Genomic DNA, 23,078 nt, shown 5'->3' on the forward strand with positions numbered 1-23,078 from the left:
GAACTATGCGCAAGGCAAAGGCTTGTCCTTGATAAGTTTTCTTTCACCGGTCTCATGATGTTAGTTGGGAGACCGGGTTATAGGATCGATTGTCGTAATATCAAGGGGGTTCTTGAGTGAGTAGCTTGATCGTAACATCCGTAGAGAGCTCAAACCATTGCATCCCCGACATCATCTTTCTTGGTTCTTGTTTGGCTTTTCTCAGTGTGAGATTTTAGATCTAGTGGTCATCTTCATGACAAGCTCAAGTTCTTCGAAAACGGATTTCATATGCAACATTATGTTTTCGGTGTTGATTTTCTATTGGCATTTTTTTGCATTATTGCTAGTTCTAAATATATCAATGTCTTCTCTACTCTCTATATACTACTCCCTCCGTTCTTTTATATAAGGTGTATTTGTTTTTTGATAAAATTGCACAATGTAAAGTGCATTTCTTCTAAATCCTCGTAATTCCCTTTTTATACTCCAAAAAGAGGAAAGTATCTCTCATCTGATTGACTGTATCTCTCGTTGTATCAAAAGAAGGAAACTATCTCTCTCTCGATTGCATGTATCTCTTACTTTTCTGAACTCACTGATTTACTTGCCACTAACAAAAAAATTTCCCAAGGGTAATTTTGTCCTAACACCTCTATAATTATGTGCCTTGGTCACTGTCGGTGTCAAAACCGGCGGATCTTGGGTAGTGGGTCCCGAACTGTGCGTCTAGGCCGGATGGTAACAGGAGGCAGGGGACACGATGTTTTACCCAGGTTCGGGCCCTCTTGATGGAGGTAAAACCCTACGTCCTACTTGATTAATATTGATGATATGGATAGTACAAGAGTAGATCTACCATGAGATCAGAGAGGCTAAACCCTAGAAGCTAGCCTATGGTATGATTGTATGTTATGGTTGTTGTTGTCCTACGGACTAAAACCCTTCGGTTTATATAGACACCGGAGAGGGTTAGGGTTACACAAGGTCGGTTACAAAGGAGGAGATATCCATATCCGTACTGCCTAGCTTGCCTTCCACGCCAAGTAGAGTCCCATCCGGACACGAGACGAAGTCTTCAATCTTGTATCTTCATAGTCTAACAGTCCGGCCAATGGAGATAGTCCGGCTGTCCGGAGACCCCCTAATCCAGGACTCCCTCAGTAGCCCCTGAACCAGGCTTCAATGACGATGAGTCCGGCGCGCAGTATTGTCTTCGGCATTGCAAGGCGGGTTCCTTCTCCGAATACATCACAGAAGAATTTGAATACGAGGATAGTGTCCGACCGTGCAAAATAAGTTCCACATTCCACCGTAGAGAGAATAACATTTTTGCAGATCTAATTTGCTGGCTTGTTTTGACAGCATGACGTTACGTCATGGCCCGGTGATTATTCGAACCGTTTCTTTTAACCAGCCCCGCACATAACGCGAGGCAGTTTTTCGACACGTCTTGTCAAAGCAGAGATCGTGTCCCCTTATTACGGGATTCTCATCAATACGGGCGTGGGTAACCCAACCGCGCCATCAATTGCAGCGCTTGGGGGATAAGCGAGTTTTACCAGGCAAGTGGGGACGCTTAGTTTCGTCCGCCCATATAAAGGGGTAAGGATTCACCTTTCTATCCACGCCTTCTTCCTCCCTTACCCATCCGTTTTCGCACACTCGAGCTCTAGCGCCCAAGTCCGCACTTCCCACCTTGACCTTCTCCAATCATGTCCGGAGCGGGAGGCAAGTGGATGGTCTCCTCCGTCACGGAGGGAGACATCAAGAAGCTGCGCGGAGCCGGATACCTAGCCGCGAACATGGCGCATCGGCTGCCCACCGCGGGGCAGATCGTCCCTACCCCGGAACCTCACGAGAGGGTAGTTTTCCTTCACCACTTCCTCAGCGGACTAGGGTTTCCCCTCCATCCATTCGTCCGTGGTCTCATGTTCTACTACGGCCTGGACTTTCATGATCTGGCCCCGAACTTCATCCTCAACATTTCAGCGTTCATCGTCGTGTGTGAGGCTTTCCTCCGCGTCCGGCCCCACTTCGGCATGTGGTTAAAGACCTTCAATATCAAGCCGAAGGTGGTACGAGGACAACAAGCAGAATGTGGCGGAGCCATGGTGGGCAAGATTCCCAACGTCATATGGCTCGAAGGCTCCTTTGTGGAGACAATAAAGGGGTGGCAGTCGGCGTGGTTCTACATCACCGAGCCGCACGATGCCAAATGGGCGGCAACCCTCGAGTTTCGATTCGGATTCCCTACACGGCTCACTTCCTGGAAGGAGAAGGGCCTATCGTGGGGTTCATCGGTGGAGCTGGACGGACTCCAGAAGTGTATCCGGAGTATGGCAAGCAAGAAGCTCAAGCTTGTCAACATAGTCCAAGTTATGCTCATCCGCCGGATCCTCCCGTGTCAACAACGGGATTTTACCTTATGGGAGTTCGACCCGGCCCAGCACCAGACTCTGAGCGAGCTCTTTGATACGACACACGAGGACGTCTGGAAGGTACTATTCAAGGGTGCCGAGGTCCCTCCTTCTCTCGCCGAGGATCGCGGACTAAGCGCAAAGCGCTTAGCGCGTTCGGTGAGTTCAATACGTCCCATAAGACATTTATCTTCCCTAGCTCAATTATGCGCGGGGTCTAATCTCCAGGCCTTTGACATGACTGGGTGGAGATGTTGGGGCAGATCGACTGTCCGGCCCCTTTGTTCGAAGACATTGCGAGCGCTCTACTGATGGAGATGCTGGCTCCGGCTCCTTACAAGGTGCCGAAGAAGACCAAGAAGGCCAAGGGAACCCGAAAGAGTTCCCGACGCTAGGTGTTATCGGACTCATTGTCTGATAACTCTGCGGCACACTCTTCTCCCGAAGATGAGGAGGAAGAAGAAGATGCTCCCCCTCTAGGCGGGGGAGACAAGAAAAGGAAGGCCGCCCCAACTGGGGAGGCCGAAGGGTCCAAGAAGGGAAGGACTCTCCTTCCGGACAGTTCCACCGCCGCCGACGAGGGCGAAGGCGAGTGGTTGCCCCGGGCCAAGCCCCCAAGGAGATCGTAAGCATTTGGATACCAAAGTAACTCATAGCATTCCTTTGTCGCACTAATTTCCCTAACGCCGAACATGATTATGCAGGCCGCCGCGAACCAGCATCGATGTATCATCGGACGGTTCCCTGGGCTTGTCGGACATGGATAGCGATCCAGTCCCAACCGCCACCTCCCCTCATCCTGCTGACGACGCCGAGGTGCTGTCTCAAGAGGCACCGGGTCGAGGGGAGACAGTCTTGGAGGCGCCTCAAGGCGACCTTCCGGACTTCGGGAGCTGCGGGGACGGGGCCCCCGAGAGCTCCGAGTTCGGCCCTTAGCCGAACACCGCACCGGACCCTCCAACGATTCAGGGCTCGGGCAGGCGGCCTCCTTCTAAGAGGGGCAAGACGCCTGTGCCGATGACCTCTGTCCATCCAGAGGCACTGGACAATCTGCTGGAAGCGCTTCGCAGCGCTTCCATCGACGAGGAGCACCGCACTATCATGAGTGCGGTGATCCAGAAGGTTCAGTCCGCCAAGAGCGGATTGACTGAAGCCTGTGCCAGCCTTCTAACATGCTTTGAGGTAAGTGTTTCAAAATGTAGTAGAAATATTACCGCATAGACAGTATCCCCTGATGCTTTGTTCGGTGTTCACAAAGAAAAGCCGAACAGAGGATCAAATAATATCGCAGGAGTCTAATATAAGTATGTCAATATGCGTATGCAGGCTTCGCTGCTGGCGTCCGCCGCACCGACTGAGGAGGTCGTCGTACTGAAGCAGGACCTCGAGGGGTCCAGGAAAGAGCTCGGCCTTGCCAAGAGGCAGCTCGAGGAGAACAAGGGTAAGTAATACCCTGTCTTATGTATATGTATAAAAGAGAACGCGATTGCAAAATGACATGATCATCGTATGTTTGCCAGGGGCCACGACCGAGGTAGCGACCCTGAAGCAAGCGCTAACCAAGGCCGAAGATGCAGCGGCCAAGGAGCGCACCGAGCGAGAGAAGCACGAGGCTCGGGTGGGCGAGGTGCAGCAAGAGCTCCAGGCTCTTGTGGCGAAGCACGAGGCGTTGGAGCTTGACTTCAAGACGTGGGAGTCTGAGCTTGCCGCGACCCTCGAGAGTGTAAAAAGTGCCAAGGCCGAAGCCCAAAAGGCCCTCCAAGAGATCAACGCGATTAAGAAGATAGCGGCGGGTAAGGCTTTCTATATGCAAAGCAAGCATGTAAAAGTAAATTACCGATTACTTACCCAGATCCGGAGCTCTTCAGGAGTATTCACAGATTTGCCCCGCAGTGTGTCCGATGTCGCACAATTTTACCAGGCCGAGGATGGAAGCTCGACGGAGAAGCTGTTCTGGTCTCAGTATGCTGAGGCCGAACATCCGGTGCCAATGAGCGACCAGCTGAAGCAGATGGTCGAGCTACATAAGGCGTCCGATCAGGCCATCAAGAGCTTTATAGTCCGGTTGTGGCCCGGCGACACCCTTCCGAACAGCTTCTTCGGCCTGGTGAGGCGGCTTGTGGATGCCTGCCCGCGGCTGGAGGTCGTCAAGCGATCTGTCTGCATTGAAGGTGCACGCCGGGCTTTCGCCCATGTGAAATTGCAGTGGGTCAAGCTAGACGCCATGAAGCTGATCAAGGAGGGGCCACCGGAGGGCAAGGAGCACCGCCACCCCGAGATGTACTACGAGGGTGTTCTGCCGGGTGCCCGTCTCATCGCGGATGAGTGTTTAAAAGATGTAATATTTGAGTAAACTTGCTCGTTTTATCCTGTATTTATGAAAACTTGTTTCATATGCACTATGCAACGCTTGCTTGAATTTAAAATATTACCTTCTGTTTGGTTGTTTATCCAATCTGAGAGATGGCTAGCCCTCGGCTTCTGCCCCCATGCCACGAGTGCTGGGGTGTTCGGAATAAACCTGAGCACTCTTGTTCCCATATTTGGGTCCTTCGAGGGAGGTGCTCAGCACAACGAACAAGGCAACCGGACTAATAATGCTTTATCACTCTCACTTAGCCATAGAATTCTATAATTTTAAATTTCGGCGAAGCCCCTGGTATTCGGAAGGCCGAATTCGGGGCGCGATACACGCCTGTAAGCCAGACAGGGCCGGCCCCTCGCCCTAAGCGGCATAAGTCTTTAGGGACTCGAAAAACCTCGCCGAACAGCGACCGGTCTCTCGCCTTATCATGACAGTCAGTTTTAGCTCTCTACTGAGGTGCTCAGCCCGGCAGAACCGGGGCACAATCGCAGTAGTTCTCCTAACGCTACCTTAGCCGATAGAGCGGAATGAAAGGTACCAAAACATAAGAGCCGGGCAAACCCAACAATTGACTTTTCACACCGCATTGCTATAAGTTCGGGGTGCCGCACTTGTGAAAGTGTTCGGACTTTTCACACCGCATTGTGGGGTACGTAAGCCCCTGGTGTATTAGCCGTACCAAGGTGTACGGTTGCAAGGCGTCATTAATGAACACATAGATATATATATAACAAGAATGCAATAATAGTCGTAATGTCATGCATTGTTTATTAAAAAATTGCGTTAAAGCAGAGTGATACAGATAGTGCGATAAGCAAAGAGTAGGACTATGTCCCTTCCAAGGGTAAGCTGAGGAATGATATTAAATTGAATATTTCACTCATTACTGTAATCAACCTGGGAATTCTGTGGTATGACGTAGCTGTCTGCCTCCTTGGTTGCTGCATCAAGTGTTCGGCAATAGTGCTGTCGGACAGTGTTTCCAGAGATTAAGATCCTGAAAGAAAAAGAAAAATAACCAAACGGGAAGCCCCTAGTGCGGTTTAGGCCGCGTTTTGGGGCGTGCCGCAGTTGTGCCCCCCTCCCCACCTGTGCCCATGGTATTTTTAATGCGTAATTATGTACGCGTGACACGAATATCGCCGTTGGGCTGGGATTGGGGTGGCCGCCGTATTGCTACGCGAGCTCAGATCGCGCCAGGCGGTCTATTTGCCGATTGCCCCGAGCGCGCTTGAAGGCGTCCGGGCTTTAAAGCGCCGAACTGGTTGATTGCCTTGAGAGGCTGCTTTGCGCTTCTGCTGCAAGGGCCGCGGTGTGCCCCTCTGTTCGGAGAGAGCGCTCTGTGTTTCCATTGACTATAATAACTCCGCGAGGTCCTGGCATCTTGAGCTTGAGGTATGCATAATGCGGTACCGCATTGAATCTAGCAAATGCAGTTCGCCCAAGCAGCGCGTGATAGCCACTGCGGAACGGGACTATATCGAAGATTAACTCTTCGCTTCGGAAGTTATCCGGGGATCCAAAGACCACTTCCAGTTTAATTGAGCCTGTGCAATGGGCCTCTACGCCTGGAATGACGCCTTTAAAGGTCGTTTTTGTGGGTTTGATCCTTGAGGGGTCTATACCCATTTTGCACACTGTGTCCTGATAAAGCAGGTTCAGACTGCTGCCGCCGTTCATAAGGACTCGAGTGAGGTGAAATCCGTCGATGATTGGGTCTAGGACCAGTGCGGCGAATCCGCCATGACGGATACTAGTGGGATGGTCCCTGCGATCGAAGGTGATCGGACAGGAGGACCAAGGGTTAAACTTTGGGGCGACTGGCTCCAACGCATATACGTCCCTTAGCGCACGCTTCCACCCCCTCTTGGGGATGTGGGTTGCATATATCATGTTCACCGTCCGCACTTGCGGGGGAAACCTCTTCTGTCCTCCAGTGTGCGGCTGCCGGGGCTCCTCCTCGTCATCGCTATGCGGCCCTTGTCCTTATTTTTGGCAATTAACTTGCCGGCCTGCTTGAACACCCAATAATCCATGTTGGTGCGATTGACTGGCTTGTCTGGGGTGCCGTGTATTTGACACGAGCGATCGAGTATACGGTCCAAGCTGGACGGACCCGGCGTACTTTGTTTGAATGGCTTTTTCCGCTGACCGGGTTTAGAGCCTTTGAATCCGGCATTGACTGCCGTATCCTCAGTATTGTCACTGTTAATGCGATGCTTATGCTTGTTGCGACGTGACCTGCTATTGCCGTCCTTGGTATCTGAGGTACCATGGTTCTTTGATATGTTATTACTGCGAGCCAGTCAGCTGTCTTCTCCCGCACAAAAGCGGGTCATGAGCGTCGTGAGAGCTGCCATAGATTTTGGCTTTTCCTGACCAAGGTGCCGGGCTAGCCACTCGTCTCGAATGTTGTGCTTAAAAGCCGCTAAGGCCTCCGCATTCGGACAGTCGACGATTTGATTTTTCTTTGTAAGGAACCGAGTCCATAATTGCCTAGCCGACTCTTCTGGCTGCTGAATTATGTGGCTCAAGTCATCGGTGTCTGGTGGTCGCACATAAGTGCCCTGAAAGTTGTCGAGGAATGCGGCTTCCAGATCTTCCCAACAGCTAATGGAGTCCGCTGGCAAGTTGTTAAGTCAATGCCGCGCTGGTCCTTTGAGCTTTAGTGGGAGGTATTTGATGGTGTGTAAGTCATCGCCGCGGGCCATGTGGATGTGGAGGAGGAAGTCCTCAATCCATACCGCGGGATCTGTTGTGCCGTTGTATGATTCAATATTTACAGGTTTGAAACCTTCTGGGAATTGATGTTCCATTACTTCGTCTGTGAAGCATAAGGGGTGTGCGGCGCCTCTGTATTGGGCTATATCGCGACGCAGCTCGAATGGGTCTTGCCCGCTATGTTCGGCCCGGCCGGATTTGCTTTTACTGTATCTGGCGTGACGTTTGTCGTCTCGCAGAATGGTGCTCCCTCGTGATCCGTAGATCTATCTTGAATGCTTTGCCTTGTCCTCCAATATGTCTCGCAGGTCTGGCGTATCTCCCCATGCCTTTTTATTTGAATGGCGTTGGGGTGGAGGCTGAGCTTTTGGCTGGAATGCCTCTCTATCGCGGCCACGAGGTGGCCGATCAGCCGTATCATACGCTTCTTCCTCCAGTCGGGGTAGTAACCTGCGCCTTGGGTAACTCTTGGAGGGGCGTTCGAGTTTATATTCCTCGACCGCGAGGACTTCAGTCCATTTGTCAGCTAGCAGATCTTGATCAGCTTGAAGCTACTGCTGCTTTTTCTTCAGGCTATTTGCCGTGGCCATAAGCCGGCGCTTGAAGCGCTCTTGTTCGACGGGATCCTCTGGTACGGCGAATTCATCGTCGCCGAGGCTTGCCTCGTCTTCGGAGGGGGGCATGTGATCATCCTCCTCCTCTTCGTCTGCCGCTCTCTCAGGAGAGCTGGCTCCTTCATCCTCCTGCTCTAAATCTTGCTGGAGGGGATTGTTGTTGTCTTCGGCACTATCCGGAGTGTTATTATCTCCTGTGCCGGTATCACCACTTTTGCTTTGGCGGGACTTAGAGCGGCGCCGCTGACGTTGGCGCTTGGGTTGCTTCTTGGAGGGGTCATCCTCCGCTATGTCGCCGCCATTGCCTTTGTTGGGTGTATCCACCATGTATATGTCATATGACGAGGTGGCTTTCCAGTGCCCTATAGGTGCTGATTCATGTTCGTCTGCTACATCGTTGTCCATACCGTCGATGTCTTCGGAGTCGAAGTCAAGCATGTCAGTTAAATCATCAACAATGGCTACGAAGTGGGTGGTGGGTGGGCGTCGAATTTCTTCGTCGTCCGCATCCCAATCCTGTTGGCCATAATCCGGCCAGGGCTCTCCTGACAAAGAGAGAGACCTTAGTGAATTCAGAATGTCGCCGAAGGGCGAGTGTTGAAAGATATCCGCGGCGGTGAATTCCATGATCGGTGCCCAATCGGATTCTATTGGCAGGGGCGCGGATGGTTCGGAGTCCGGAAAAGAGTCTGGCACCTTGGAGTCACGGGCTGCATAGAGGATTATGCCGGTGTTTGGCTCGATTGCCGTCGAGACTGCAGCCCCTGAGGCGGTGTCTAGCCACCCGTCCTCGATTGGCGCAGTTGGCTCCGAGCTAAGGGTCGAAGCTGATGCGGGCGTGGCCTCTGGGGTACTGTTCGGCGGTAGAGCTAGGTCATACCCCTCGCGACAGTGCGGCGCGCCCGGCTGTGGCTCGAATCCGTCGAAGATCAAGTCTCCGCGGATGTCGGCCGTGTAGTTCAAACTTCCAAATCTTACTTGATGGCCAGGGGTGTAACTTTCAATCTGCTCTAGATGGCCAAGCGAATTAGCCCGCAGTACAAAGCCGCCGAATACGAAGATCTGTCCGGGGAGAAAAGTCTCACCCCGGACCACATCGCTATCGATGATAGTAGGAGCCATCAAGCCTAACGGCGACGGCACAGAGGAACTCTCAATGAAAGCATCAATGTCGGTGTCAAAACCGGCGGATCTCGGATAGGGGGTCCCGAACTGTGCGTCTAGGCCGGATGGTAACAAGGGGCAGTGGACACGATGTTTTACCCAGGTTCGGGCCCTCTTGATGGAGGTAAAACCCCACGTCCTGCTTGATTAATATTGATGATATGGATAGTACAAGAGTAGATCTACCACGAGATCAAAAAGGCTAAACCCTAGAAACTAACCTATGGTATGATTGTATGTTATGGTTGTTGTTGTCCTACGGACTAAAACCCTTCGGTTTATATAGAAACCGGAGAGGGTTAGGGTTACACAAGGTCGGTTACAAAGGAGGAGATATCCATATCCGTACTGCCTAGTTTGCCTTCCACGCCAAGTAGAGTCCCATCCGGACACGAGACGAAGTCTTCAATCTTGTATTTCATAATCTAACAGTTCGATCAATGGAGATAGTCTGGCTGTCCGGAAATCCCCTAATCCCTAATCCAAAACTTCCTCAGTCACCGTGCCGAAAATAATACATCATAAAGAAACAGAAGGAGTACTTCAAAAGACTATAATGTCCCGTGTTTCACTTTTTCCCACCATCTCTTGGTCTAATCTTTCCCATATGATAATCAATCACCTTAATTACTTACCTGTTAACCAATTTCACTTTAATTTACTTACCAAATTTCTCATGAAAATACATGGTGAATCACGAGCAGGATCTGATAAACATTTATTTACACAATCACATTAATATGAGCAGGTAAATCACAAGCTAACTTACTATTTATATCCCACTGCAACACACAGACATTATCCTATTTAATCAAAAAAACGCTTAACGAATCCAATCTTCTTTTTTTTGGAGGGGAAAACGAATCCAATCTCCAGTTGACCTTTTGAGATATGTGCATATGGCGGTTGCATGTAGGGAAGCACACGGTGATACCAATCCTTACACACTCCCATGCTACCATTTATTTTAGAACTAGATCATGATGGCCCGCGTTGCTGCGCCCGTTCATTTAAAAAATTAAAATATTATATAAATATTTAAAAACATGAACTATCATATATACATAGACTATAGTAGTAAATAATTCTCTTCTAAATATACATGATGTTGCTGCTAAGGGGCAAAACTTTTAGGCTTGTCCCGTTGCACGACATCACATTGACGGATCAAATGGCACATACACTAATAATGCTTGTATAAAATATAATTACCTACCCAAGCTTTAAAGGATCACCGACGTAATTATTTTAGAAAAAATCATAGGCTGGAAACAAACACGTGGCTATTGTTACAAAAACACCATTTTTGTTCTTTCATAGGCAGACACAACAAGTGACAATTTTCATAGAGGGTAACATTTTTCTGGTGACATAACACATAAAATGTTTAAGCTTAGAAAATAATTCTAAATAATAATTTTTTAGACATAATAATGAGTGACAATTTTCACAAAAAATATGGTTGTTCGAGATCCCTCTTTACACCTCATATCTGTTAGTTAATATGGTTATGGTATGGTTTACATAATGGATGCTAGAGAAAACTCTCTTAAGCCGTGTACTTTTCTTGACATCCACCTTTTCAGGGCTCAAAACCTTGGAGGTTTTCTAAATATCTAATACTTGAATAGCGAAATGTTCATCTATACCCTTTCGAAACATGTGTTTTCACTTTTGGAGAATACATATGAAAATGATAGTTTTGCACATACCTGACTTAACCCCAAAAGGCGATGGGCAACTCCGCATGTGCAGCACACACGAGGCTAGAAAAAGCACTTGATTCCAAAAATTACCACAATAATCAAGCATCTCACAATTTAGCTCAATAGGTGGATATAAAATTGTTTCCCGGGACATATAAGTAAGAGCAATTCTGCCCAGCCTTTTTTTACGGGAGCAATTATCTTCAGAATTCTTTTGAGAAATTATGTCCAGACTTAACAGCAGGATAATTGACTCAGTGTTGATGTTCAAATTAGAGTGATTGATTGGTCATGGCCGCTGGGATGATGAACGCACCCACCTACTCAGAGTACTTTTTTTGTGCTATGACCACGTTTTACACTTCATCGACCAAAGCAAGCCCAGCAGCCCGATCAATCACAGCTGGCCCAGATATTTCCATGGAGCAGCAGCCCTAGAGAAACATCAGGACATCCAGACATCATGCGATCGACGTAATCGGACGGCCAGCGAAGGTAAAACGCTGTGGAGGCTCCTAGGTCGCTTAGTTATACTGTTTCTCAATTTTAAAAAAATCTAAAAAATCATGAATGTTTACAACACATGTGTTTACCACCCGTAAAAAATTTAGATCCAAACTCCAAATACACATTGAGAATAAAAGACAAATCTCTGTCATTAAAGATGATATATGGAAGATCAAAGTGCCACCTTATATACATGTTTTTCTCTGGTTAATATACTATAACAAGAGCCTAACTAGAGATAACTTGGCCAAACGCAGGCATATAGATGACATGTCTTGTGTCTTCTGCAACGAACCTGAAATTATCCAGCATCTATTCTTTGATTGCATTGTTGCTAAAAATGTCTGGAATCTAGTTGCTGATATTTTTAAGGTTGATGTTCCTAATTCATTTGCTCTGCTGACTTCCTTCTGGAAGAGAAGAAAACACCTTGAAGCTTTAAGCATCGTTACTGCTGCTACCTTGTGGAGCTTATGGCGTTTCCGAAATGACTTTGTTTTCCAGGGGCGAAGATGGCAAAGTATACGATGTGTTTTGAACCTGTTGGGGGCAACGATCAAGCAATGGAAAATACTATGCTCAGAAGCTCAGGGTGCGCTACTTCTCTGATGTTTAAGCCTACTGGACCACCGAAGGGGGGAATTGCTTAGGATTGCTTGGAGATAAAATGCTATTTTCGAGGACATCGCTGGACTGTGTTATGCTAGTTTACAATTCTTAACTTTGATCTTAAGTAAGCTGGCATGTTGCTCCCTGGCTATGTCTCTTGGCTTGAACTACCTAAAAACTTGTAATAGGGCAGTCTAAAACCCCGTTTCCTATCCGTGGCAGCTACTCTCCGGTTGCCGCCGAGCGCTGTTAACAGTCTATGTTTGGTTGATGTTTGCCTTGGCTTTCTATAAAGTTGGGGTGGGAGGAAACCCCTTTTGTTTCAAAAAAATAAAAATAAAAGACAAATCCATATGTGAATAGTGTCTCCTTGTGCATTTCCTCAAAATAAACATTGAGAAACAAAAATGTCAAATCCATATGTGAATGGTGTCTTCATGTGCATTTTGATTTTGACTTGAATTTTTTAGGGGTTATAGACACATGTCTTGTACACCCTCTGTTTTTAAATGTAAGATGTTTTGACGTAGTAACATTTAGTTTTGAAACTATGGCGTGCTCTATGTTTCTAGGAAAATCATAATGTGCCAACCTACATAAAAAACAAAATTGCATTTTGTTTGGAAACGACAAAAACCTTGAAGCGACGCACGGCAAGGCCAGTCGCTTCGATCTGGTCGCTCCATCTTGAATCCAACGGTACATAGTGAGTGAGTTGGCATCATGTTCATAGTCAACCCGAATACCTCAAGTGCGCGGAAGCCATTGCCGCCTGCCCTCAGTTTTCCCTCTCCCACTCTCCTCCGCCGCCGGCGCCCGATGCGCCACCTCGTCGCGGCGGCGAAACCATCCCGGCGGCGGCATTTCTTCTTCTCCTTATCCCCCTACCACCAACTCTCCACCACGACCACCAGCGGCACCAATTCCTCCCATCTCTGCTCCTTCTACGACCCCGCGGCGCAGTTTCTCCCCTCCGGCTCTCCCCGGCACCTCTCCCTCCCCACCTCCCTCCGCCGCGACTCTCTCCTCGACCTCGCGCGCATCCTCAAGTCCTCCCTGCAATGCCACCTAGCTCTCCGCACCCTCACCTCCCAGACCCCCCCGCTCCATGCCCGCTTCGCCGCCGCCTCCCGCCTCGCCATCTTGTCCCCGGCGCTGCGCCCCTTCGCATCCCTCCTCCTCGCCGCCCTCCTACCGGCCGCCTCCCCGCATCTCCTCGCCTGGTGCGCCTCCCCCGGCGGCGCCCCGTACGCGGCCCTCCGCCTCGCGCTCCACGCCTTTATCGCCGCCGGCATGCCGGCTGAGGCGCTCGTCGTGCTCTCACGCATCCGCAGCGTTGGGAAAACGCCCAGCCTCTCCGCGCTCGCGACGCTGCTGCGCCTGCTGTTCCGCGAGGGCAACGTCCAGGCCGCGTGGAAGGTGTTCGTGGAAATGACAGCGATGGGGCCACGGCCGAGCCTCCCCATCTTCAACGCCATGATCCTAGGGTTATGCCACATGGGGCTCATCCCTGTAGCTGCGGGATTGCTTGGTGTCATGTGGAAGTTCCATGTTACCCCTGATGCGTGCAGCTATAACATCCTGATCAAGGGACATTGTGTGTTTGGGCAGGCAGGGGATGCTTTTGAGCTGCTTGAAAAAATGCACAAGTCAGGGTGCGAGCCGACTGTTGTGACGTATAACATTTTGGTGAATGTACGGTGCCGTGATGGGAATGTGGTGGAGGCAAGGAGGCTGTTCGATGAGATGGTGGCGGTGGGGGTCGAAGCAAATACAATCACCTTCAATGTTTTAATCGATGGGTATGCAAAGACTGGGCAGATGGATGAGGCTGATGCCGCCTACAGAGAGATGAGGGAGAGGGGATTGCTGCCAGATTGCTACACCTTCAACATTCTTTCTGCTGGAGCATACAAGTTTGGAAAGACCGCGCACTTAGCACATGAGCAGCAGGAGCTGTATGAAATGTTTGGTTCACAGATATCAGCAGACAATGTAGATATGACGATCTGTAGGCTTTGTTGGGATGGACGATTGGATGATGCCCGGCAACTTGTGTGTTGTGCAATCGAGCAGGGTGCTCCAGTGAGTGTTGCAGGTTTTAATGCTTTGATTGCTGCATATAGCAAGGAGGGATTTGAAGAAGCAGCTCTTGAGTTATATAAGCTTATGAAAGAGATAGGCCTTGCACCCTTATCCTCCACTTTCAATTACTTGATACTGGGTCTATGCAATCAAGGAAGACTAGATGATGCACAGCTTTTGCTAGAACATATGATTAGTAAGGGATATTCTGTTGGTACCTCATTTACCGTTTACATGGATTCATGCTTCAGGTCTGGTAATGTAGAAGGTGCCTTGAAATGCTGGGATGATATGCTGAAAGTTGGTGGGCAGCCTGATTTTATCGCTTTCTCTGCATATATCAGTGGCCTTTGCAGATTAGATCATGTAAATGAGGCTTATCGGGCATTTGTGGAGATGACAAGAAGAGGTCTTGTTCCGAACAATATTACTTACAACTCTCTGATATCTGCGTTTGTTAGGGTTGGCCATGTGGCCGAAGCACTGCAACTAGAGCAGAAGATGAGGCAGAGTGGTCTTGTTCCTGATGTTTTCACAAGCAACATTCTGATTGATGGTTTTTGCAGACAAGGAAGGCTGGATATGGTGAATAACCGTTTCTTGGACATGCGCAGTAGTGGCTTAACTCCTGATGTAGTGACATACAATACAATTATTAATGCATATTGCCGGGCCCAGGATATGAACGGTGCCATGATTTTCATGAACAAGATGCTTGCAGATGGCTGTGATCCAGATATTTTCACATATAATATTTGGATTCATAGCCTCTGCAACAACCATTCGATGAATCGAGCAGCGAGAGTGCTGGATGAACTTGTTGCTGTTGGTTTCACACCTAATTCAGTTACATACAACACACTGATGGATGGCATTTGCAATGATGTCCTTGATCGAGCTATGATTCTCACTGGTAAACTGATTAAGATGGCTTTTCAACCCAACACCATCACAGTTAATGTTTTCTTTTCTCATTTCTGTAAGCAAGGTCTTGGAAGGCGAGCCCTTTTGTGGGCTGAGAAGCTCAGAGAAGATTCTGTTGCTTTTGATGAAGCTACAATGAATATACTTGACTGGGCTTCCAAGGAGATGGAGGATGACCTCCAGGGTAGAGTTGCTGATATTGACAAATGTATGTTTCTCGAGTTCTTAATGCTCATAACGTACAACACTATGAGCAATAGTAGATCCCCAAAGTTTAGACATGTGCCTGTTGAGACAGTTATTGATCCTGCCAACAGCAATACAATCAAAGTTTTAGATACTGGGTAATAGCCAAATTTCATAATCACATGACTACTTGAAAACATTAGCCACACGATCAAAGTTTTTGGTGTCGATGAGGGACATTGGCATGAAGATGACACAATGGTCGCTAGCCTGGAGGAGGCAAGCAAGCAGATATCAATTAGCCGGCCAGAGAAAAGAGAGTAGGAGGAGGAAGAAGAAGACGAGACTAATCGGTCAGGGCGTGTGAGCGACGGGGTCCTGCGCTAACGGGCACCATCTACTGCTGCAAGCGCTGCGACTCCAACCCTGCCTATGCCCAGCGCATTGTCTCCAAGGTCTCGGTCTCCTCCTATGTCTCTCATCTCCATTTACATCCCTTCTCCATTTTTATTCATCTTGTTTCCTCGCCAGATGTTCCACTGCAAGCATGGCAAGGCCTACCTCTTCAACAAGGTGTAAGTAATTAGATGACAGCGCCCTGCCTCAATCTTCATGTTGTTATGTGTCTCCATGTTGCCATCATAGTTTTACTGTGTGCCTGTTCTCTGTGACACAGATGCTACTGCATTATTATTTAGAATAGCTGTGCTCTGTTCTCTCATGCTCTATGTGCCCATGGTCATCAAGCAATTGCAATTTCTAGTGTTTTGGGCTGTTGTGATGGTCTGTGATCCAAATATACAATGCTAGATATGAAAATATATGATATGGTCATAGCTGAATGCTCAGTTTAGTATTGTACACTGTCAGAAATATTCTTGGTAAAATCAGTTTTGCAGCACTTCACTGAGAGATAGATTGTGTTCCTTAGTCCATGTTTGCTCTGCAATCTTTGATCTAAGATTCTGATTCAGAATGATTGTATCTTCATTTTTGTCTGACAAGTTTGCCTTCTCATCGCTGGATCAAGGTCATTTCAGGTTCATCAGGCTGCCCATGTCCATCTACCACCCAAGCCATGTCGCAGAGCAGCGGAGATACTCCACATGATCTGCTTCAGCTGCCTCCAGTTCAAGAATAACCTGGATTTTCTCAGAAAGATGTATTATGAGCTGAAATTTGAAAGTGACACTAGCTGACTAGCATAACTTGGATTTTCCCAGAAAGACGCATGATTCATTTTGAAAATAACAGGTGTAACTACAGTAGCAATCATCTAAACAAAAAGCATATGCCATGCTTTGTGTAACACATAGTTCAGTAGCCTAGACATTTGTGATGCAAAAATACCACCACATTACCCAAACCCTCAAACAGTATAAACCTCCACTCAAAGTCCAAGGTTAATTTAAGACTGTTAATTAAGCTATCGATGGCTGGTGTTTATTTTAGTTGTAGGTTTCTGAGGAGGATGGCATGTGTACAGTATAAGCACTAATTAATTATATTTTGCCGTATGTGATGGTCCAGCCATCAGGCCGTGGCCGAGTGTAGAGCAGGTCACCCAGCCAATGATTCGGTGTTTGGATCTGTGATGGTGGTCTTCCGGCCACCACAATCTTGTTATTGTGATAATCTTTTTTGCTGATGAAATATGTCACAATATTTGTGCTTTGCAAGATTCTGTGGCTACTATGTTGTGCTGCCTATATGCATGATTATGTAGGATTCTGTTCTGCCTTTCATGACATATATCATTCTTTTGGCATTATGCTACCCATAGTTAGTTAAGAGAGCTACAAATTATCTTTTCCTTAGGTTGGATAATTTTGATTGATTAGTGTGTGCTTGAGCACGTACAGCTGAGAGCACCTCATGTATTTTATATAGATGTTCATTAAAGCTATTATCCGCGTCTTCTGATTATTCACTGTAATTGACATCTCTACTGTATTTGTGAATATATGAATCTAGGTTGTAAGAGTAATCTTAACGAGTTTTTGTTTTGCTGCTGTTTAGAAGCCTGTTTGTTTTATTCATGTACGTACTTTGGATCCACGTATCTCATGTATTAGCAATTTAGAAGTTGTGGATATTTTGGCCCATGAACAGTGGACATCTTGGCTTGTGAACAACACTAGGCAAACAACATGCGGTTTTTGTAAGAGCACACTATGTTAATTGTAGCCTGCTGCACAGAATGGCAAAAACAACTGTATTTTATATTTCTTTGTTATAGGCATGTAAACCCAACCTTATCCCACAATGGCATTCTTTGAGATTTTTGATTTGATTAGCTCCTCCTCTTGATTGTAGGCCAATGCCTAGGCTCTGCTGCTGCCTATAGGAATTTGGGTCGCTTTCGTCTTTCTTGGTGAGTTCAACAACAATGAGTTTCGGTGGACTACCTCCTCAGCTACTTCAGCTTCTGCACTGCAGGGCGATGACAGCCTCATTACAGCGGTGGTCGCCTCTTCCTTGGTTCTGGTGAGTTCCTGGTCTCCTCCCTCTCTCCCTTATGCCTTGAGATTATCCAGCCATTGAGTCATGGCTGATTATCGAGCCAATCATAGGGTTCGGTTATGTGGTCATGTTGTCTGTGGTGGTGGTCTTCTGCCCACCAGAGTCTTGTGATTGTGATGATCTTGTTGATGAATTGCCCCATGTGGTGATTAGGCCCTTGTGCTATTTTACGCTATTTGTGATGGTTTGATATTTATTTAGGATCTTGGTGTGCTACTGCCTAGGGTGTAGAACTTGATATGGAAGGAACAAATCTTTTACTGCACTTGCTGCACCTTGAAAACTTAAGTTTCAAATTGGAGATTCAATTCAGGTTGACATGTGTCTCCTGTAATATACAAGGAAACATCTATTTCACCTCCAGTTGCCGCGCTTGCAAGATTGTATGTTAACTGTTAAACTATCTTTATGTCTGAAAGGGAATGAGCTTCCTAACTATGCATAGTCATGTAATTTCAAGTAGTTATGACGCAGTCTTCAATCTCTCTCTGGCACTCTGCATACTATGACAGTCACCCTGTATAGACGCCATTTGAAGGATTTTATGCTTACCTTGGTCTGCATGTATGAAGTGCGATTTATCTATGAGCAACTTGCTATTGGTTTTAGCAAAGATGTACTTCCTCCGTTCCTAAATATAAGTCTTTTAGAGATTCTAATGCGGACACATACATAACAAAATGAGTGAATCTACACTCTACAGTATGTCTATATACATCCGTATGCAGTCCTTATTGCAGTTCATAGATTCATATAATACTAGATAGTAGCTTATCTTCTCTTGGTATTTACATATATATTTGATGCTCTTAGATGGACACTCAAACTCCTGCTTTTAGATATGGTAATGGCTCACTAAGGGCATTTCCAACGCGGATCACCAGAACAGCCCTCACCAAATGTCTATGGACAGGGATAGGGGTGGAGACATCCAACCACAATCACCAAATGTCCGCCCCTGGTCCAGCCTCCTCCATTTGACATGCATATCTAGATCAATACCAATTTAAGCATACGTTTAATAGTTGCAAACATATGCACCGGATCTTCAATATGTTTTTACAGATTCCAAAAGTTGCTAGTCCGGCTGTCCATGTCAAAGACCTTCATCGGCTCCCATTCCGGCTGTCTGTGGCAAAGACCTCACTCTTTGGCTTCTCCGGCCTCCTCCCTTTGCGCGAAGCGCTTCAATATGCTCACACGCTAGGCTTGGACAATCTTCGCCGCATCGGAATCCAAGTCCGACGTTTTCACGAACAACATTTTGGAGTCCTCCGAAGCGGCCTTGATCTCAAGCTTCTTCTCTTGGAGCTTGAGCTTCTTGTCTTGCATCTCCATGAAGATGCCAAATCTCTCCCCCTTATTTCCCTCTTTCACCTCATTGCGTGCGACACTTGCCTCCTCCTTCGTCATGATGTCCTTGAACTTCTTCGTCATCTTGGCCGCCGCCCCTTCTCCCTTCTTTTTCCCCTCCTCCCACTTCCTTCCCTGGTTCCTAATCACCTTCTTGGCCAAAGCAAGTCCATCTTGTCTTGGAACGGTTGGATCACCACCTTCGTCTTCATTGAGCATGGCGTTGACGGAATTGGCAATCAAGGCGGTCCACTTGCTTTGCCCATTCAACTTCAACTAACAATGCATATAGATGAAGTGCTTCTTCTCCATCTTGTGATATAATGTGCATGCACGTACGACCGAGCAAAGGAAGACAATGGATGGTCAACAAGTTGCAACATTGAGCAAATCAATGAAATGACCAACACATAGAGCAACAAGGCACACAACTTATGAGATCTTGGATTGCCGCGCTACTTGGCCATCAGGTTTTCACTTAATTGTAAAAGCTGCAGAACTTGTTGATGCCCTCTTTGAATGTTGTACATTTGATGGTTGAGCGACTTTGAATTGCGCTGATGGATCACTTCCTTGTGGTAGGGATTGTAGTGCTTTTGCTCGTGAAACCAAATATGCATGCTTTGCTAAAATGCCACGCTCTGTTACTAGTGGCCAACCAATGCCTCACAACAACTCATCCTCCTTTGGGGAGAAATTTAGTCCCTCTGCTTCTTCTTTGGGTCGACGCCCGGCGCCCACTGCTCATCCGGATCCATGTGCGGCTGCTGGGTGTCCAACTGCTGGGTGCATGTTTGTTGGGTGTCCTACTGTGGTTGTTTCTACGGCTAGGAGTCATCCACTTATTCGTCTTCGTAGCTGCTTTCGTCGTGGATAATGTTCATCATCGCCTCGTCGGCTACCGCTGTCCCGCTTGGATGGGGCATTCCGGCAAACATTGATTGGGCATCGACGGACGAGCAGTCCACAGCCGCCATCCGCGATCGGACAAGCTCCCGTGACTGCGACTCCGTGAAGGCATAGTCGGTGTTGAGGTCGACGGTGAGACTTGATGGCTGGAGGTGGAGGAGGACGTGGACTGTTGCGGCGATTGCTGTGGAATGAGGTGCTGGGAGGCGTAGTAGTAGAGTGGCTTCAGCTGGGATGGCCACGACGTCGATTGCCTGGGCGACACCAGGGTGGCGGCGCACTTTGACCGGCCGCCGATGAACCCCCCGCCTTCTTATTCGCCCTGTGATGGCGGGTGCTGCGCTCCGCAGACGCGGCCTTGCGGGCGGCCACCACGGTCGGGGTCCTCTGGCTCCATCACGGTGGCGCCTGAACGGTGTTGGTGGTGGTGGTGTGCGTGTGTGTGTGTGTGTGTGGGGGGGGGGTTGGAGGCAGTGGGAAAGGGTGGGCTTTCCCGCGGAAACAGTGGTGGGAATGTCCAAATGTGCGTGCTTTGGATGGGGTTCTTGGGTCGGTCGGGCGTGTCTGAGTCTGACGCGGCGAACGTCCGGACGCCTGTAAACCTCCCCAACGTTTGGTTCCAGTTTGTGGGATTTCGGACATCTGGACCGGTCTGGACAAATTTGGTGACCTTTGTTGGATGGCAAAAAAAATGTCCTAACAGTCCAGTCCGGACATTTAGTGGCGATTTGTTGATCCGCGTTGGAGTTGCCCTAACCCGGCATGGTTTAGGTTCAGGTTCTAACCATCAAGAACATGTTCCTTATTTATCTCTCCCGTTGTCCGGGATGTTTGGTAGCAACTAATCTTGACGTGTGAACAGGTTGGTCATGGCGTCACGTGCACACAGACCTGCAGCTCTCGTTTCCATGACCTGGTGGTCGTTGTCACGGTCTCGGATGACGGTGGTTCACCACCTTGCTTCCAGTGCCGATGAGACAATGGGGTTGTCACCCCGTAATCTCGTAATCTCAGCGTCGGCTCCCACGACTGCCTCCTCGGCTACCACTACTTAGGTGAGTCCTTGGTCTCTCCTTTCTCCTCTGTCTGTTCTGGGATCTAGCCTTCGTGCTATGGCCATACTGTGCAGTCATCTCATTGCATATCTGGTAGTTTCAAACATCGTGCAGTATGTGCCAATTTCTTCCGCCTCAATTTTTTTTGGCATGAAAGAATAATTTGATAGCTTTGATTCATTTTATCAATTAGACCTCTGTTGTCAAATAGAACAATGTGCACTTAGTTAAATTTCTAATATTGCTGCTTCCCTTTTGATTTAGGATATTTTTGGGACCATTGAGTTTATATGATCTTTTGACTGTCTGGCGCAGTGGGGAGGATCTGCCCACTTGTGCCAAGAGGTCATGGGTTCGACACAGTCCCTCTGCATTGCACTGTGCAGGGGTAAGGCTTGCTTCATATGACTCCATTGGCGTAGGGCGGCCGGAATTGGGCGCGACGGCAGCTGTGGGGTGAAGTTTCACTTTGGGTGTTGGGGTTCCCGCCGCAGCCCTTTTGGTTTTCGGGCAGCTGTTAGTGGTGATGTGTAATTTGCATCACCTGTAGCAATTTTTTGGGCACGACCTAAATTTTTTTGGGCACCATATATACCTGTAGTGCTGCTGTTGGAGGCGTTTTATTTGACCCCCACCCCAAGTGACCTAAAAAGCATTTTTTTGGGCACAGCTGCATTTTTAGGGCTGCTGTTGGGGATGCTCATGTAGTTATCACGCAGTGTTCAGACTCTGCATTCTATGACGGTCACCCTGTATTGACACCATTTGATTAATCTTATGTTACCTTGGTCTGCTTGTATGAAGTGCCATTTATTTATCTTTGAGCAATCTGCTATTGGTGTTAGCAAAGCCGTATTTGTTTGTAATCTGGCAATGGTTTATAGGTCTCGTTTACTTGATAGCAAATTCACAATGGTTCAACTGAATCTTGATTTATCTACATTTTTTTTAAGTTTTTGGTTAGCTGCAACTCACGGGTCCTTGTCAGTCTGTTACATAATCTAAAGACTAAAGAGCCATGGACTTTTTCCACTTATTTAGTCAGCACCTTTGTTCTGCATTTTGTTCACTAGAGAGATCTGATTCGGCTGTTTGAATATTACAGGAGAGCATAACAACAACAACAACAAAGCCTTTAGTCCCAAACAAGTTGGGGTAGGCTAGAGGTGAAACCCATAAGATCTCGCAACCAACTCATGGCTCTGGCACATGGATAGCAAGCTTCCACGCACCCCTGTCCATAGCTAGCTCTTTGGTGATACTCCAATCCTTCAGGTCTCTCTTAACGGACTCCTCCCATGTCAAATTCGGTCTACCCCGCCCTCTCTTGACATTCTCTGCACGCTTTAGCCGTCCGCTATGCACTGGAGCTTCTGGAGGCCTGCGCTGAATATGCCCAAACCATCTCAGACGATGTTGGACAAGCTTCTCCTCAATTGGTGCTACCCCAACTCTACCTCGTATATCATCATTCCGGACTCGATCCTTCCTCGTGTGGCCACACATCCATCTCAACATACGCATCTCCGCCACACCTAACTGTTGAACATGTCGCCTTTTAGTCGGCCAACACTCCGCGCCATACAACATTGCGGGTCGAACCGCCGTCCTGTAGAACTTGCCTTTTAGCTTTTGTGGCACTCTCTTGTCACAGAGAATGCCAGAAGCTTGGCGCCACTTCATCCATCCGGCTTTGATTCGATGGTTCACATCTTCATCAATACCCCCATCCTCCTGCAACATTGACCCCAAATACCGAAAGGTGTCCTTCCGAGGTACCACCTGGCCATCAAGGCTAACCTCCTCCTCCTCACACCTAGTAGTACTGAAACCGCACATCATGTACTCGGTTTTAGTTCTACTAAGCCTAAACCCTTTCGATTCCAAGGTTTGTCTCCATAACTCTAACTTCCTATTTACCCCCGTCCGACTATCGTCAACTAGCACCACATCATCCG

The 23,078-nt window shown here is 48.0% G+C and overlaps 1 protein-coding gene across 2 annotated transcripts; it reads left to right on the forward strand.

The window, feature by feature from the left end:
- The first annotated feature begins 12,837 nt into the window (after positions 1–12,837).
- LOC123151334 (pentatricopeptide repeat-containing protein At3g22470, mitochondrial) lies at positions 12,838–21,915 on the forward strand. 2 transcript variants are annotated; one of them, XM_044571061.1, is made up of 6 exons: positions 12,838–15,735; positions 15,812–15,855; positions 16,311–16,534; positions 17,597–17,767; positions 20,928–21,120; positions 21,385–21,915. In XM_044571061.1, the coding sequence occupies exon 1, from the start codon at positions 12,905–12,907 to the stop codon at positions 15,440–15,442; it is 2,538 nt and encodes an 845-aa protein (XP_044426996.1). In that variant the 5' UTR covers positions 12,838–12,904; the 3' UTR covers positions 15,443–15,735; positions 15,812–15,855; positions 16,311–16,534; positions 17,597–17,767; positions 20,928–21,120; positions 21,385–21,915. The 2 variants fall into 2 exon arrangements, with proteins under 2 accessions (XP_044426996.1, XP_044426997.1); XM_044571062.1 differs by having other exon boundaries at positions 16,321–16,534.
- Positions 21,916–23,078: the final 1,163 nt, after the last annotated feature.

Source organism: Triticum aestivum, chromosome 7A (genome assembly GCF_018294505.1).
Source record: "Triticum aestivum cultivar Chinese Spring chromosome 7A, IWGSC CS RefSeq v2.1, whole genome shotgun sequence".
Lineage (NCBI taxonomy): Eukaryota > Viridiplantae > Streptophyta > Magnoliopsida > Poales > Poaceae > Triticum > Triticum aestivum.

Coding starts and splice junctions, on each gene's coding strand:
- LOC123151334 (XM_044571061.1), top strand. CDS start 12,905: ATGCGCCACCTCGTCGCGGCGGCGAAACCATCCCGGCGGCGGCATTTC.